The sequence below is a fragment of the Trichomonas vaginalis genome, chromosome IV (genome assembly GCF_026262505.1).
Source record: "Trichomonas vaginalis G3 chromosome IV, whole genome shotgun sequence".
Lineage (NCBI taxonomy): Eukaryota > Parabasalia > Trichomonadida > Trichomonadidae > Trichomonas > Trichomonas vaginalis.
In genome coordinates this window covers 16,708,230-16,725,354 of record NC_067206.1, presented here as the reverse complement: position 1 = coordinate 16,725,354, position 17,125 = coordinate 16,708,230, and the positions used below count along the sequence as shown (strand labels likewise).

At 34.1% G+C, this 17,125-nt stretch overlaps 10 protein-coding genes and 2 pseudogenes across 12 annotated transcripts, besides 1 other annotated feature; 9 read left to right on the top strand and 3 right to left on the bottom strand.

The window, feature by feature from the left end:
• Nucleotides 1-17,125: part of a mobile genetic element that runs on past both edges of the window.
• TVAGG3_0107810 (uncharacterized protein) lies at nt 788-1,189 on the top strand (the record flags this gene model as incomplete). Its single annotated transcript, XM_051223025.1, has 1 exon — nt 788-1,189. One exon carries the CDS (start codon nt 788-790, stop codon nt 1,187-1,189), a length of 402 nt encoding a protein of 133 aa, XP_051108011.1.
• TVAGG3_0107800 (uncharacterized protein) lies at nt 2,011-2,241 on the top strand (the record flags this gene model as incomplete). The annotated part of the gene is made up of 1 exon (XM_051223024.1): nt 2,011-2,241. One exon carries the CDS (start codon nt 2,011-2,013, stop codon nt 2,239-2,241), a length of 231 nt encoding a protein of 76 aa, XP_051108010.1.
• Nucleotides 4,060-4,407, top strand: TVAGG3_0107790 (uncharacterized protein; the record flags this gene model as incomplete). Its single annotated transcript, XM_051223023.1, has 1 exon — nt 4,060-4,407. The coding sequence occupies one exon, from the start codon at nt 4,060-4,062 to the stop codon at nt 4,405-4,407; it is 348 nt and encodes a 115-aa protein (XP_051108009.1).
• TVAGG3_0107780 (organellar and viral DNA polymerase type B) lies at nt 6,030-6,518 on the top strand (the record flags this gene model as incomplete). The annotated part of the gene is made up of 1 exon (XM_051223022.1): nt 6,030-6,518. A coding segment is annotated over one exon (489 nt), but the record flags the coding sequence as incomplete, so codon positions are not given.
• Nucleotides 6,633-6,968, top strand: TVAGG3_0107770 (organellar and viral DNA polymerase type B; the record flags this gene model as incomplete). The annotated part of the gene is made up of 1 exon (XM_051223021.1): nt 6,633-6,968. The coding sequence occupies one exon, from the start codon at nt 6,633-6,635 to the stop codon at nt 6,966-6,968; it is 336 nt and encodes a 111-aa protein (XP_051108007.1).
• Nucleotides 8,601-9,160, top strand: TVAGG3_0107760 (annotated as a pseudogene). The gene has a single exon. A coding segment is annotated over exon 1 (560 nt).
• Nucleotides 9,250-9,554, top strand: TVAGG3_0107750 (KilA, N-terminal/APSES-type HTH, DNA-binding family; the record flags this gene model as incomplete). Its single annotated transcript, XM_051223020.1, has 1 exon — nt 9,250-9,554. A coding segment is annotated over one exon (305 nt), but the record flags the coding sequence as incomplete, so codon positions are not given.
• TVAGG3_0107740 (KilA, N-terminal/APSES-type HTH, DNA-binding family) lies at nt 9,595-10,089 on the top strand (the record flags this gene model as incomplete). Its single annotated transcript, XM_051223019.1, has 1 exon — nt 9,595-10,089. A coding segment is annotated over one exon (495 nt), but the record flags the coding sequence as incomplete, so codon positions are not given.
• On the bottom strand, nt 10,106-10,801 carry TVAGG3_0107730 (protein of unknown function, DUF4106 family; the record flags this gene model as incomplete). Its single annotated transcript, XM_051223018.1, has 1 exon — nt 10,106-10,801. The coding sequence occupies one exon, from the start codon at nt 10,799-10,801 to the stop codon at nt 10,106-10,108; it is 696 nt and encodes a 231-aa protein (XP_051108004.1).
• TVAGG3_0107720 (uncharacterized protein) lies at nt 11,018-11,470 on the top strand (the record flags this gene model as incomplete). Its single annotated transcript, XM_001309561.2, has 1 exon — nt 11,018-11,470. The coding sequence occupies one exon, from the start codon at nt 11,018-11,020 to the stop codon at nt 11,468-11,470; it is 453 nt and encodes a 150-aa protein (XP_001309562.2).
• On the bottom strand, nt 11,487-11,876 carry TVAGG3_0107710 (protein of unknown function, DUF4108 family; the record flags this gene model as incomplete). Its single annotated transcript, XM_051223017.1, has 1 exon — nt 11,487-11,876. The coding sequence occupies one exon, from the start codon at nt 11,874-11,876 to the stop codon at nt 11,487-11,489; it is 390 nt and encodes a 129-aa protein (XP_051108003.1).
• On the bottom strand, nt 11,986-12,572 carry TVAGG3_0107700 (annotated as a pseudogene). Its single transcript has one exon. A coding segment is annotated over exon 1 (587 nt).

Here is a 17,125-nt window from a genome sequence, read left to right as displayed (position 1 = left end):
TGTATACTTTCTTCTATTTTTACGAACACGAATGTGAGTACCTGTCGGGTTCCCATTGTTGTCATAGTCAATAGTATTTTCATATGGGTCGCGTTTAGGTATTTCTATTTTTACTTTGTCACCTTTCTGAAGTTTGAAGCCCGGCATTCTTTCTTGTTTGTCTCTTTTGACTAAATTATTAAATATATAGTCTTTCTCTAAGTCAGGGTTGTTTTTCATTTCTTCGGGGGAGTGGTTTCCCAAACCTTTTTGTTTACGGCTATTGTAAATATTTAAAACTTGTCTCATCTTTGCCATGGAGAAGTGTCTATATTTGTCGTCATATGACATTTCATTTGCTTCACCACCTTGTGGTTGGTTTAAGTCTCTTAACATTTTTATACAACCGTCAATGACACCAAGAGCAGAATGGTTTTGGTCGACAATGAAATATTGGTTTACATTTTTTGAACGCAGATAGTTTTTTACATCATCTGATTTGAAAGAACTTTCACAGTCAGATGTCAGTTTTGTTGGATGGTATTTGTCAACGAATATTGTCAAAGCAGTTTTCACATCTAAAATATTTTTGGACCATAATGGTATGGCTTCACAGTATCTTGTGTTTTGACCGACAAATATTAGCCAGTATGGTGGTCCATCTGTTCTAACTCTCGGAATGTTTTCCAAGATATCCATAAACCAAGCATTTGGTGTTGAACTAAAGATTTTTACCATGAGTGCTTTCTTTGTCGCTTTAGAAACATAGGGGTCCTTGTTTGGATTCGTCATTTTTATCCTATAAGAAATGGGTTTATTTGGCGCATTAGCAGGAGTTGCATCCAGATTTTTGCCCGCAGTGGGAACAATAGCCAGAGGTGTATTTGGAGTTGGAAGGAAGATTTTGAGTACATTAGGTATACTTAAAGAGAAAGCACAACCTATTATACAAACTGTACAGAAAGGTTGGGATGTAGCACGAGATGCAACAAATCTTATTCCAAATCCTGAAACAAGAGGAAAAGTTCAAGGATGGATGGACAATGTAGGAAGACAAGCAGGAAACTATTATAACAAAGCAAATGACTACTATAACCAAGCAGGACACTATATGGACCAAGGTGAAAGATTCTTTAACAGAGGATATAACCATGCACAACAATGGGTAAACAATAACCAACCTCAACCGCCTCAAACGTGGGGAATGTAAAGTTTTTTACTGAGATGAAATGAACAATACAGCATTGAGACAAATGGGTTCAAGATGGATTTGTCGGCTTCCAGCAGTTACACCACGTGTTTGTCAAGTTCTTCCTATACCTCAGGAAGTTTTAGACCGACTTAAAAAACCTAAACAACCAGTTGAAAACAAACCAAACTAAAATTTTTTACTGAGATGAAATGACCGAAGAAGTTGAAACGGTAGATTTGACACCACAAACAAAAAGTTCAGAACCATTGTCAAAAACTGTCAAAGAACTTACAGATGAAGAGAAAAATTCAATAATAGAAAGTGCCAGGTCTGGAAATACAAACCCTAACTATAAAGTCACTTTTCATAGAAATGGAACGGCTAGTATCTCAAAAAAGAAACAGACTCTCACAAATAAAATATTGAAGTCTGAAGGAGCTTTCGAGACAACAGATGGAAAAGTTTACTTCACTGACCAACAGTTCATTATAGAACATCTCATTGACTTAGAGTCGAAATATTCTAAACTTTACAACAAACACAAAAAGTTGAAAGGAAAACAAAAACAAATGGCATATGATATTTATGAAGATGTTGACGACACAACTGTTCCTGCAAGTGAAGTAAAGTCAGAGGAACCGAAAAGTGACGAAAAACCGATAGAAGAAGAAAAACCAAAAACTGAAGATAAACCAAAACCATAGTTTAGTTTGGAAACTAAACCAAGTCAACCTTCATTAGCTGGTATGGGTTGGCGTCAAAGACTTATGGCAGCAGGCGGTTATGTAAAGTAAAGAAAAAAATATTTTTTTATTTTTATAAAAATGCCCCCATATAGAATGGATAGAAAGTCTGCTAGAATAAAAGCAGAGTTACAAAGATATGGTTGGAGAGTTTCGAAGAAGTTTAAATATAAGAAAGGAAGACCCATAAAAGTCTATGACAAATTGTTTGGTCTTCGCTACGAAATGGATTTGGAAACAGCACGTGCCAATTATCCAAACAGACTAGAGAGGTTAGAAGAAGAACGTCTTATGGACATGCCTTTCGATGTGTTAAACATTGCATGAAGTAAAAATTTATTTTTTAAAAAGTGACATTTTTTATTTTATTTGAAATGTACGCTGAGTTTGTTGGAGAAGACCGTTGGGAAACTTGTTTGTTAGATGAGAAATATGAAATGGCATACCATTTTTAAAACAATATATTTTTACATATATTAAATGCTTCAGGTTGAAAAACAAAGAACAAAAGTAGCAGATACAAAACCGTTAGACTATATCTTTACAAATGCTGGTAGGACTATTTCAGATGAAGAAATTTCATCCCGAGTATACAGGTTTGACTATCCAATTCGTTGGCTTCAAAGTCCTTCAGATGCAAAGGCAATAGGATTTAGAAGAGTTTTGTTTTCAATAGAACTAACGCATTTATGTTCGTAGTATATTTTCATGGGCAGTATAAAGGTTCTGATGGTCTAATAGACAAATTTGACGAAATGAGAATCTTTACAGTTCGTTCAGACGAAAGTCTTGAAAAACTCTAAATGACTTTCAAACTCAAATGAACAAATATTATTGGGAATTTCAAGAAAAATACGACTCTTTACTAAATGGAACATACTATCTGAAACTAGAATATGACAAGATGAACTCCACCGTTTCATTTCAAAAGATTGAAATTAACCCTCCAAGAGATACAGAGTTTTTATTTTGGAAAGTAGACAAACGTTCTTGGGCACAATTTCTTCGGTTACTAAACCAGAACGAACCATTACCACCAGATGGTCCATTTCAATTTATACTTCCACCAGCAGATTTGACAGTTTATAGAACGTGTTTGACCCTCAAAATGTTATGTGTCATGCAAGTTTCAGTTCAAGCAACAATAGTTTTCTATGTATTGGTAAGGACTTTTATGACTTTGCTTCTAAATTCTACGAACCACCTAGTAACAGTTTCTCTGACTTTCAAGTTTGGTTCACAACAAATGGTGTGCAACATATTATTCCATTGTACCTATGACTTTTATCTCGAATTGTCTTTCATATATAACTACGGAAAAGTGCTGAAAAAGTATTGAATGTGAAGATATTAGAAAATAACATTTTTTCTAACATCGTAGAAAAACTCATGAAAACAATTTATTTTTTGACACTTTCACAAAAAACATAAAAAAGTGAAGTTAAAATGAGATGTTTACTGAAACTGGTTGGATGTCGCCTTCACAGGTTATGTAGAACGGTTGTCCTGAGAAGCGAAGGAGAGAGACTGAATTGCCAATTTCATATGGGGTAGGGGTTCTCCTTGTTTGGTATTTTTATCCAAGGACGTTTGTTTAGGAACTTAACAAGAGCTTCTCTTTTGGCGTCCTTTATGTCGTCGAAAGGAGTGTTTTCTGGTATTTGAATTGGAATTCCGGTCGAAGTCTCGAGATTCAAGACAGCCCTTCCAGAAATAGTGGTGAACTTGACCTTGGGCTTCATGACCTTGCGCAAGTAGTCTTTAACAAGCTCGTTAATTTCAATTAGGTAAATTGCCTCGTCAAATCCTTCTGGCATTCCGAGTCCTTCCATCCGACAGGAAAATATTTTCCCGACAACTGGAAAAAATTTTCCGGACAAAGGGAAAAATTTTTCCTTCCGACAGGAAGAACTCTTCCAGTTGTCCGTCCGTAAACCATTCAAATTTTCGAAAATTGAGAACTTTTTGGTCGAACTTCAGAAAAATTTTTTCCATCCGACAGGAAAAAATTTTCCATCCGACAGGAAAAAATTTTCCGGACAAAGGGAAAAAAATTTCCTTCCGACAGGAAAAGTTCTTCCTTCCGACAGGAAAAGTTCTTCCTTCCGACAGGAAAAGTTCTTCCTTCCGACAGGACACAAACGAATGTCCCACGTCCCACCAACCGAGTCCATTCCCAAACCAGAGGAACCTAAAGAACCACAACAGTCTCCTCAGCAACCTCAGTTCCAGCAAGTACCTCCGATTTACTACCAATTTCCACCTCAAGGTTACTACCCACCACAAGGCTTCCCGAACTACCCTCCTCAGCCTATGCCTTACTTCCCCAACCCTTGGATGTTCCAGCAAGCTCCACCCCAGCAATTCCAATCTCAATCCAAATCGAAGAGAGACCAAGAGTTCGAAGAAGGTCTGAACCGCTTACGCAAAGAGTATGCCACAGCTCCAATTGAGAGAAAGTTGTTCCCGGACCAAAAATATAATTTATGTTAACATGTTAGATCTAACACGTTTTCTAACACGTTTTCTAACCTCGTGAATTTTCATGAATTTCCTTAAGATAGAAAAAATAAAGTTAGTTTTATTTTTTGTATTTTGTATTTTTTTGTATGTAAAGATATGATTTCAGGGATTTTTTTGACGAAGTGTCAATCTTCACTTCGTCAAAAAATAACAGTTATCTAATGAAAAAGTGTCATTTTTTTCATTTGACGAGAATGTCGGGTAGATGGTTAGATCTAACCTCATTTCTAACCTCATTTCTACCCTCTTGAATTTGTCATGACTTCTTCGTAAATGTTTTGTCATGACTTCTTCGTAAATGTTTTGTCATGACTTCTTCGTAAATGTTTTGTCATGACTTCTTCGTAAATGTTTTGTCATGACTTCTTCGTAAATGTTTTGTCATGACTTCTTCGTAAATGTTTTGTCAAGACTTCTTCGTAAATGTTTTGTCATGACTTCTTCGTAATGAGTGTAAAGGACCCAAAAATAATGTTTAGGGTAGATGGTTAGATCTAACCTCATTTCTAACACGTTTTCTAACCTCGTGAATTTTCATGAATTTCCTTAAGATAGAAAAAATAAAGTTAGTTTTATTTTTTGTATTTTGTATTTTTTTGTATGTAAAGATATGATTTCAGGGATTTTTTTGACGAAGTGTCAATCTTCACTTCGTCAAAAAATAACAGTTATCTAATGAAAAAGTGTCATTTTTTTCATTTGACGAGAATGTCGGGTAGATGGTTAGATCTAACACGTTTTCTAACACGTTTTCTAACCTCTTGAATTTTCATGACTTCTTCATCGTAATGAGCGTAAATGTTTTGTCATGATTTCATCGTAAATGTTTTGTCAAGACTTCTTCGTATATGTTTTGTCATGACTTCATCGTACATGTTTTGTCAAGACTTCTTCATCGTAATGAGCGTAAATGTTTTGTGAAGAATATAGCAACAGTCTGAATTCCGACGGTTGCTTTTTATACAAAATTCATGCAGGAAATTCTTGAGTTTTGGTTGAAAGAATACGGTGGAGCCAAAAGTGGCTCGACCTCAAAACAAGCATTTTATGAGCTTACTAAGGGTATTATGAATGAATTCAAAGGTATTTACATACATCCTGACCTCGTTCATTTTGTTGCTGAATTCAGCAAAAATAAAGTTTATGTTAGCATGTTAGATCTCACCTGTTTTCTCACCTGTTTTCTAACATGGTCTAAAACTCTCGAAAATCATGAAATTTACACCAAAAATAAAGTTTATGTTAGCATGTTAGATCTCACCTGTTTTCTAACACGTTTTCTAACATGGTCTAAAACTCTCGAAAATCATGAAATTTACACCAAAAATAAAGTTTATGTTAGAATGTTAGATCTAACACGTTTTCTAACACGTTTTCTAACCTCTTGAATTTTCATGACTTCTTCGTAAATGTTTTGTCAAGACTTCTTCGTAATGAGTGTAAAGGACCCAAAAATAAAGTTTATGTTAGAATGTTAGATCTCACCTGTTTTTTCACCTCTTTTTTCACCTCTTGAATTTTCATGAATTTTCCCGAAATAAAAAATAAAGTTAGTTTTATTTTTTTTATTTTTTTTATTTTGTATAAAAGATATGATTTCAACAATCGGCACAACAACAATTCAAACAACAGCACCAAACTCTTTAGTCATGAATCCAACATCTATGTTAGTAGAAATGAAAAGCTTCATTCCTTCTTCATATACTTTTGAAACAGAAATCCAGAAGATAAAGCAAGAACTTTTAACAAGTAATTTAGACTGTAGTGCGAAAGATGAAACAAATGAACAGTATCTTTATGAAATGCAGGACATTATTGACCATTTACCCAAATTGCCTGAAATCCAACAACAAAAACTCACTATTCCTGAATTCGACGAAATAGAAGTCAAAGCAACTGACTCAGTAGAAATAAAGAAGTTCATACGAAAGGTAAACTATGAGTTTCTAGGATTTCATTGCAACCATAAGGTTATGGACAAAGATTGCGACATGGTATATAAGAATGTTTCTGACATATATAAATCTGAAGAATTTAAGACCTACGACAACTTTGTTTCATTAGTTGCAAAATGTGTATGGCAGATAAGAGATAAAGATAGAAGAGGCAAAGTATGGAACAAACAAATAAGACCCGCTATGTTTGAGATGAAGAGAACAATTGACGCTTTAGTTGTTTTAGCTGGTTTTATTTCAATGTATAACGCAAAAATGAACCCGCAATGTTCAAAATGTAAGGCAGCAATTAGGAAATATAACTACTCCGTCAAAGAGATAGAAAGAATGAGAAACGACTATGCAGACTTAAAGAAAGAAGCAGAAAAGCCAGCAGAAGATAAAATGGACATGTTAGCATTTCTGAACAAAAACTATCCAACTGCTGACGATTTCCTTCTATCTGACGTCAAGAAGAAGTATAAAGAAACCTTCGGCATAGTTAAAACATTCGATGTACTAAAAGAAGAAATAGAAGCTACAAAACTGTTTAGAGTCATGAACCATCGCAACATATACCATGTAAAACGCTTGTAAATAGTTATGTTAGAAAACAGGTGAGAAAACGTGTTAGATCTAACATGCTAACATAAACTTTATTTTTTCTATCTTAAGGAAATTCACGAAAATTCATGAGTTTTGTGTGTTTTAGACCATGTTAGAAAAGAGGTGAGAAAACAGGTGAGATCTCACCTCTTCACCTAAAATATATTTTTGGTCATTTACAATGAAGTCTTGACAAAACATGGAATCTCTTCCCTCGGAAAACCGAGAGAAGCAATCATATGACAAAGTCTTGACAAAACATTTAAGTTCGATGAAGTCTTGAAAATTCATGAGTTTTGTGTGTTTTAGACCATGTTAGAAAAGAGGTTAGAAAACGTGTTAGATCTAACATGCTAACATAAAATATATTTTTGGTCATTTACAATGAAGTCTTGACAAAAACTATCCAACAGCAGAAGATTTCCTTCTATCTGACGTCAAGAAGAAATATAAAGAAACTTTCGGCATTGTTAAAACATTCGATGTACTAAAAGAAGAAATAGAAGCTACAAAACTGTTTAGGATTTCAAATATACATCGTACAATTCATGTAAAACGCTTGTGAAAAAAAGAGGTGAGAAAACAGGTGAGAAAACAGGTGAGATCTCACCTCTTCACCTAAAATATATTTTTGCTGAAAAATGACCAAAATTCATGAGTTTTGTGTGTTTTAGACCATGTTAGAAAACAGGTGAGAAAACAGGTGAGATCTCACCTCTTCACCTAAAATATATTTTTGCTGAAAAATGACCAAATTTCATGAGTTTTGTGTGTGTTTTAGACCATGTTAGAAAACAGGTGAGAAAACAGGTGAGATCTCACCTCTTCACCTAAAATATATTTTTGCTGAAAAATGACCAAATTTCATGAGTTTTGTGTGTTTTAGACCATGTTAGAAAACAGGTGAGAAAACAGGTGAGATCTCACCTCTTCACCTAAAATATATTTTTGCTGAAAATGACCAAATTCATGAGTTTTGTGTGTTTTAGACCATGTTAGAAAACAGGTGAGAAAACAGGTGAGATCTCACCTCTTCACCTAAAATATATTTTTGCTGAAAAATGACCAAATTTCATGAGTTTTGTGTGTTTTAGACCATGTTAGAAAACAGGTGAGAAAACAGGTGAGATCTCACCTCTTCACCTAAAATATATTTTTGCTGAAAAATGACCAAAATTCATGAGTTTTGTGTGTTTTAGACCATGTTAGAAAACAGGTGAGAAAACAGGTGAGATCTCACCTCTTCACCTAAAATATATTTTTGCTGAAAAATGACCAAATTTCATGAGTTTTGTGTGTTTTAGACCATGTTAGAAAACAGGTGAGAAAACAGGTGAGATCTCACCTCTTCACCTAAAATATATTTTTGCTGAAAAATGACCAAATTTCATGAGTTTGTGTGTTTTAGACCATGTTAGAAAACAGGTTAGAAAACGTGTTAGATCTAACATGCTAACATAAACTTTATTTTTGCTGAATTCCTTATGAAATTTCATGATTTTCCTTAAGATAGAAAAAATAAAGTTAGTTTTATTTTTATTTATTTTTTTATTTTGTATGTAAAGACATATATGTCAAACATTGAGTTTGAAACAGTTAAAAAGATAGACAATGACACCAAATTGGTTAGAATAGGTGATTTAAACGTAAGATACTCAAAGAAATACAACAAATATTCTTTGTCAGACATTATATTTCCATCTGGAAAGAAAACACACGACTGGGTTAGAAATGCTTCAACTCAGAAAATTTTGACAAGAAATCCTGAGCTTATGATATCGGTAAGATTCTATGGAACTACAGCATATCTCATCGACAAAAGTCTTATACCAATAGTTTTGTTATGGTTAGACCCAGTTGTTGGATATAACTTCATAACATATGGTTCATTCGATACGGAACGTTGCAGTGAAGGCTTACTTTACATCGTTCAGAAACCGAAGGACTTCAACACAAAAAGATATAAGATAGGAAGAACATATAATATAACTCAAAGATATGACTCTACAGTCAATAGAGTCAAGGTTGTGTTTGCTAATGATATGAGAGCTGCAGAAACAGAACTACTTGAAAAGTTTGAGAAAATGTATGGTGCTCCCATAAAAGGTAAAGAAACGTTTGAAGTAGATGAGATAGATAAAGCTATAAAATTATTTGACGAAGTTGCTGAAAAATACATGTAAAGCGTTTATTTTTGGTCTTTTGTGAAAGTCAGAAAATAACGCTAATTTTTTATAAAATATTTTTTTTTATTTTGTATGTAAAGACAGATATGTCAACAACAGAGAACACAACAACTGCTATCGTTCATGAAGCCATAAATGAAGAATATGAGTACATACAGTATAACAAACAACTCCGTCTCATTCGTTCGGTCAAAGACGATATGTACCAAATGCAAAGTATTTTGACAGCATGTTTTGCACCAGATACTAAGCTTCCTAAAGACTGGTTTAGGAACCAAAGCACACAAGAACTTTTGAGCGAAGCACAGCGAGACATACTTTTTTCTGAAAACAGTGAAGAACAGCGAGTAGGTAAAAAAACCCAGTCGCCAAAACTCTATGAAAATCGTGAAAAATTGCCAAACGGTTTGAGAGGATATTATGTACATAGACTTCTTGTAAATGCTGTTGCAATGTGGGCTTCGCCTCGTTATGCTTGGAATATTTACAGACTTCTTGACGAAATTCATAGACAAGAACGTGAAGAGATGGAAAACAAGCTTGAAGCAAAAGACAAAAGCATTCAGAAAAGAATACCACGTTCGGTACCAAAAGGTAAGGAAAAGAACTATAAGTATATGATTTATACTGAAGAGATGGAAAATGAAGAAGACAGAGATATGGTTATGTTGCATTTAGTCAGAAGAAACAACAAAAGCTTTTACGACCTTGCTAAGATTTACAAATCTGACAGAAATTGGTTCTATCGCGAAAACTTACCGATTTCAATGACACCGAATGAAGATGTGAAACAAATAGTTCAAGATACGTTACCTCAAACACACTATGATATGAAAGGTTGTACAATACTTACATTCAAAGAAGATTTGTCATTGTTAAAGGAAAAAATAACAGAGTATTTTGACAACTTCAAACAAGTAGGGTAGATGAACCATTTATTTTTCAAGCTTGACTTTTTACAATTTGAACTTTGTTTGCGTAGATATGAATTCTGAAAGAAGTATGAGGGTCTTGTATGACTTTGTACTTCTCCCATAGTTCATGTCTGTCAAACTTACCTGCCATGGACTCTTTCATAAGTTCCATGAAATCGTCTTCGGACAATCCGGGGAAAAGTATAATGTCAGTAAGTATTCTTTTAACATCCTTACTTAAACTCTTTGCTGTCTGTACACAAATGACAACTGAGATGTTAAAGTGTCTGAGCTTCTTAAGAATTCGACACATATCTTGTTCTCTATTCTTAAGCAAAGGATGAGAAGCAAAGTCATCTAAGATAAGAAGACATCTATGAGGGTAAGTCTTCCAATCGTAAGATTGCAATTTCTTCGAAATGTATTCTATTTCTTTCTGTTTGTTTCTGAAGTGTTTCTTCTCTAATATTCTCTGCATTTCCTCATTTGGGTCTTTAAACTTAGAATTTATATACTCATTTATAGCATTATACTTCAAAACTCTTCTTTGGTACTTCTTTATCCAATCTAACAACTCAGTATCCTTTATACATACTAACTTAGACTTCTTTATAATATCTTTGAACGAATTGACGGTTTGGTCAAATTGACCAGAAGTCGAACAAATAACAACTAACTCATAGAATGGGTTCTTCTCATCTAGTTCTTGTTGTTGTGCAGCCATTTTAAGATAAGTGAAAGTCTTACCCGACCCAGGTGGTGCAATTAGACCTGTTATACCATTCTGAGCAAATAAGAACTTGTCATGTATAGGCTTTATCTGAGCATTTTCTAACTTCACCTTGTTCTTGTTTAAAACATTCTCAAATTTCTTGTCAATGTCAGCAAACTTTTTTTCTAACATATTTTTAGAAAAATTAAAATTTTTATCTTTTAGAAAATGTCTAGCGATTTCGCTATCTATATTCGAGACAAGCTTTTTGACAGCAAAACATCTGCCGACCATAAAATCTTACATAGTGTAAACAAGAAAGGTGAATTTGTTCTAAAGTTCTGTTTCTGGGAATATGACAAGAACCATAAAACATTACAAAGAGCAGTCTTAAAATTTGTCAATGACAGACTTGTTGACAGAGATGACGCCGATTGGAAAGATGAAGTCCAACAAAAGTTCTTAGAATGCAAAGAAGACACATGCGCTGTTCTTGAAGATGAAATAGAAAACAGAATAGATGAGCTATTAAAGGACAAAGAACTTTTACATAAATATAGTTGCGCCAAATTTGACATAACTCCACCAGAAAAGAAGAAGAGAGAAAAGAAAGAAAAGAAAGTAGTAGAAGAGAAGAAAGAACCTGAACCAGTTCCAGAGAAAAAGAAATTTGACATGTAAAAATAAAATTTTATTTTTAGAACATTTCTGGGTCAATGTCAATGTTCTCTTCCTCTTTAGGAGTAAACACTGGCTTAGACTCTAAAATCTTTTTACCCAATTTACCTTGAACTTCTACAACTTTAGACTCATAATATTCATAGTCGTCTGTCTTCTTTGGTTCATAAGGTATAACAAGTTTGTATGCTTTGCCTTCTTTAAGGTTTGAGAACCTTCTGTCAAAACTTTCTTTGACTGTTAACAAACCTTCTATGTCTAATTCTTCAAATTTCGCACCATTTTTAGTCACAATAGCAAACTTAACTGGTTCGATGTTCCAAACTTTGCTGAATGAAGACTTTTCAAAATGGTAGAAGTAAACATTCAAATATGTGAATGGGTCTAGTTCTTCTTTAAGTCCTGACATGTACTTATTTACTGAGATGAATTTTGCCATCTTTTCTATCGGATAAAAATTTTTTTTTTAAAATTTACTCAGAAAAAATTTTCTTTGTATATACACCATTCTGTACGTCTCAAAGACTTTTGACATTTGCCAAGAATGTACGTTTAGAAGCTGCCATATAACCATATTCTTGACAATATTGTTTATATTCATCATATAAAGATTTTTCATCTAAACACTCAAAGTCGCTTTCTTCTATGAACAGTTCATAAACACTCTTGTTTGCTTCTAACAATGTTTGTCTCTCTTCGGTATGTGGAATTTGTCTTGGATTGAACTTAGAAATATCTAATGTCATGAAATATGAGAACAAATGGTTGTAAAAGTCAGATGTCAAAGTTTCTGCTAAGTCGTCAAAATATTCTGTATCTTGCATATGAGAATCTGACGTTCTGACAACTACATATCTTCTGTCAGAACTTTCTAACTTCATCGGAACAGCATTGTTTGAAACCATAATGAAGTTTGCAACATTTTCACAAACTCTTTGGTCTTTATACTTTCTTTCAACAACTCCAACTTTGTCTGTTATAAGACTCTTCAAAGCATCTGAGTTCAAAACTTTGTTGTATTATACTTTGAAGTTCATTGCAAAATATAAGTTTATATTCTCTATTGAGGAGTTAACTTGCCACAGATGTTTTCTAAGTTTGTCATATTCGGATGTTCGAATAACCTTCTAACAGTTTGCACAAATATCTGTAAAATGTGTTCTTACCAGTTCCTTGTTTTCCAATTATAATGAGCAGTTTCATTTTTAGCACTTGGATGTTGTAAGATGTTTGCAAACCACATAAGATATACTCATAAACTTTTCGTTTCCATTGCATATAATTTCTTTGACATGGTCTAACCAAGCTTCTATAATTTTCTTTCCATTCTACTTGTTCATATTTATATCCAGTGAAGATAGAATAGAAGTTGGAGAAGGTGTATAAACTTTATACCTCGAACTGAAAAATCTTCTAATTGACAATAAGATATCCCAAGCATCTAACATCTTCATTCCAACTTGTACAACTTTTATTTTCTTAAGTTTCTGTCTACATTCTTGTTCAGACACTATTGTTGCTCTTGGTTTGTTAAAGACAACATCCCATTCTTTCATGACATAACATTCTGGGGCAGAGTCAACATAAATGACTAAACGTTTCAAATTCTCGACTGCTTTGTTATAGTCTCTAAATGACACATATTTCTGAATGCTTGGAAGTCATAAAAATCTGAAACATCTATTTGTACATTTTTATATAAAATAAAAAAAATATTATTTTTTTATTCTTGACTTTGTTGTTCTATTTGTTGCATTTGTTGTTCTTGAGCTATTTGTTGTTGAAGTTGTTCTTGTAATACAATACTTTCACCAGTTGCATCTTCCAATTCGAAACTTTCTGCCGTCATTGACAAATACATAGGACATAAAAGTTTTACAGGAACAAAGTTTGCGTCAACTAATGTCAACGTTATACTTGCCAAAGTGTTTGAGTTCACTAAGGTTGAAATTCTGCATTCGAATGAACAATAGGCAAACCAGCAGAGAAAGTATTGTTTATACGCATAAGTATCTTTTGGTCATAATAGTTTCTGTCGACATTCGAATAACACTTTGAACCTAAGTTTGAAACAATATATAAGATTGGTGTGCTTAATGTCAATGGAATAGACATTCCTTGTATGACACCTTTTCCTGTTATAGGAAACTGTTGGTAGTAAAAACCAGAATAAGTTTTGTATTATAGCTCATATCGTTTATAGTAAACTCAGTCGGACATCCAAACATAATGAAACCTGCTCTAGTTGCAGCACATGTTACACCCGTCTTAAAGTATTAAATAAGTCAACAAAACCTGTTGGTGGTATATCTGAGTAAGTATCTTCAAAGGAGTATTTTTTACCATTCACAACAATAAAGTCTTCTGGTGTCAAAAGAGCAAAACAGGCTTTAGTCGTCATTGTGTTTAAGGTTAGTTTACAATATCGTCCTTGAGGACTTTGTAAGTTTGTTGTTATAGAATTATATGACTCAGGGTTTTTAGTCGTAATAGTATAAACCATTATGTCTTCTGCCATTTACTTAGCAAATAAATTTTAATGAAATGTTGTGGTCGTCAAATATTTTTATAACGTCTGGGAAACTATATTTTAAGTTCAACGTTTCACCTCCTTTCATAACGTATATCTTGTCAATGACATTATATGAAACACCACAGCAACTAATGTCGGGTTCTATTTCTTTGATGTTTATATCGTCTGCCTCTGTCAAAAGTTTCAATAGTTCTTTCAAAACTTCATGAGGTGCAATGACATATGAGTTCACTTTTACAGGGTTGTGTTCGACCAAGTTTAACATTATACTAAAGCTTGACAAATCTTCTCCTGAGTTTGAAGTTTGTCTTTCAGTTGTTGGTAGTCGTTTCGAATATCTGCAACAGAACTTAAGTCTCTGCTAACTTCAGGATATGTTGGTTGTTCTTTTACAGGAACAATTGTTATACCATCTTCGTCTTCGTATGGTTTCCCCACTTCAACATCTCTGTCTTTGACATTGACAACAACACTTTGACTGTTTGTTTGAGTTGGTGAATTTAACTTCACATCTGCCACCGCCATTAAACCTTTTGAAACACTTACGCTTCTATTTTTCGGAAATGACATTTTACTTAGAATAAAAAGATGGACGTATTCGAGTATCTCTTCGAATTGAAGCAGAACAAAGTTTACACACACAAACAATACAAATACATTGACAGAATAGTTCTTTATACAAACAATGGAAATGTTATAGAATAGCAGTCTTTGCTGAACCAAAATATTTTCATAAAGCAAAGAAAGTTGGTATAACTGAAATGGTGAAAGTTCTTGAAGCAGACAAAAATATAACTTAAAACAGATATTTCTAAAGGAAAGTTTATAATACAATATTATGTCAAAACTGGCGTACTGTCAATATTTGACGGAGAGAAGTCAGTTCAAGAACAACTTACTGACCTGCTGCCAAAATCTGCTCGATGGAAGCTGTCGTTATGCCAATCTGAGGAGCCCCAGCAGGTTTCATCGAACGAATCTTCAAAAGAGCATCTTCCGTGAAAAGTGCTATTGGTTTTGTAAACTTCTTTGCTCTCAATTCATCTGGACCGTCTCTGTCACCAGTATATTGTATTTGACTGTACCAACAGTTGAAATACCACCCATAAAGTCTTCTGAGTCAGCAAATGGAATGCCAAGCCAAAAGTTTGAACGGTCTCCATTTGTATATTGAGTTTTTTGACCTCCTGTATGAGTCCATACTTTCACATATGGCATAATAGAACTTTGCATTTCAGGGTTAATGGTTGTTGTGAAGTTGTTGTTAAAGTTCATAGCATCTAATGTCAAGTTGTATGACCTCATATCCTCAACTGTAGAATATTCTTCTCTTGGATAATATTTGCCATCTATGTTTATATGATATTTAATACCAGGGTTGTAGAAACAAGAATAGTCATTTATAGTTCGTCTGAACAGTACAAACATAGTATCTGCATGTTTCATTGCAGTTGTTAAAGCAATATCTGTTCTTGCACCTGGGTCAGCACTTTGGTTTCCAACTTCACCTGCAAAGTCTTTGACAGATATTTGGTGTATAGGGAACATAAGTGGAACTGCAATATATTTGGCAGCTAAAGCATTTGAAATATCTGGGTCCAACATATAGACTGCAAGTCTGCTTTCTATTCTCTTGCATTCAAACTTTTCGCATGTGAACTTAACTGGGTCCCAAGCAGTTCCAGCAGCATTGAAATAATAGTTTACTTCATTGTTGAAGTTTGAGAAACCAAAGTCTAAGTCAACTTTGTCTTTGCAAAAGTCACAGAACTTGGCTCCACCAGCTTACAGTAATGTGAATGGGTCTTGTGTTGGTGCAATGACTAAGTTATTTTTGCTTGGAGTAAGTTCGATAGAAATTTTTCCTGCCCAGTTTGGCAAGTATCTTAAAAACCTGAAGATGAGGAAAGATGACAAAGGAACTCTAAGTTTCAGTTTTACTTTAGGAGCAGTTCCATTGAACCAGAAAGGTTAACATAAACTCCTGGAACGTTAGGGTCAAGTCTTCTTATTTTCTCAATATTTGCATACTGGTCTGTTTGTTCTCTAGCTTGTGGTTGTACTGAGTTTCTCAAAGCGAACCATTCATAGTTTGCCCATGTTACTGTTTGAACTAAGTCAGAGTTAGAATATATCTTATATCCCATGAAAACTTCTGGAGCATATTGGTATCCGACATAGAAAATTCCATTGCAACCTTTCTTGTCAGACAACTTGGCAGAAGGTTTTATTTCAATGTCTTGTTCCACGTATAAGAATGAGTTGTCAATAGAAATAATATGAAACCTGTCGCAAGCAATATCTACTGTTGTTGAAGAACCTTCTCCAAACTCACCTACGTTTCCATAAGAAACAGCAGTTGTATATTCGTAAGTTCCAGGAACTATTTCTGACCTTCTAATGGCATTGTCGCATTCGTTATACCATTCGGAAACATTTCCGTTCATGGCATCCAAAACTGTTGGCGTTATATTCTGAGCGGCGTACATTTCATATGGGTAAAAATATAGAATAGTTGGATTTATATGTCATAATAGAACCCACTCGGACCAAGCTTTACTTTCTTCCTGACTGAGTTTTTAACTCTTCTTTTTCCTTCATTGCCACTACTTTCACTAGATGAAGTTACTTCTTCACTACTTTCACTTTGTTCTACTCTTCTTCTTTGGTGTCGCTTTTGGTAACTTGCCCTCTGCTTCAAGTTGTTGCATCTTTGCCTCATGTTCACTAGTATGTTGTAAATTTCCCATGTCCTTTTTGCCTTTGGGCTCTGGTCGCCCATCTCAGGTAACCTATATCCTAGAAAGATTTGTCATAGTTTGTATTTGAGTCTTCGCGTATTGTTTGCATGACTCTTTCCTGAGTTTCCGGTTCAAGCTCTTCAAACAGAGCTGTCCATATGGAATAAGCTCGTTTCCAAATATATGTTTTTGTAGCCATTCTGGTTTTCTTTCCATGTTACCAACTATATCTTTTGTGAATGGGAAAGCTTTTACCCAATCTTTCAGTCTTGCGTCGTTTATTTCTGTAGTTGGTTTTATTTTGTCAAGGAACATGTTTTTCAATACTAACATTTCATTTGGTACTGTCCATTTGAGTTTTCTTAAATATTCATCCCTTCTCGG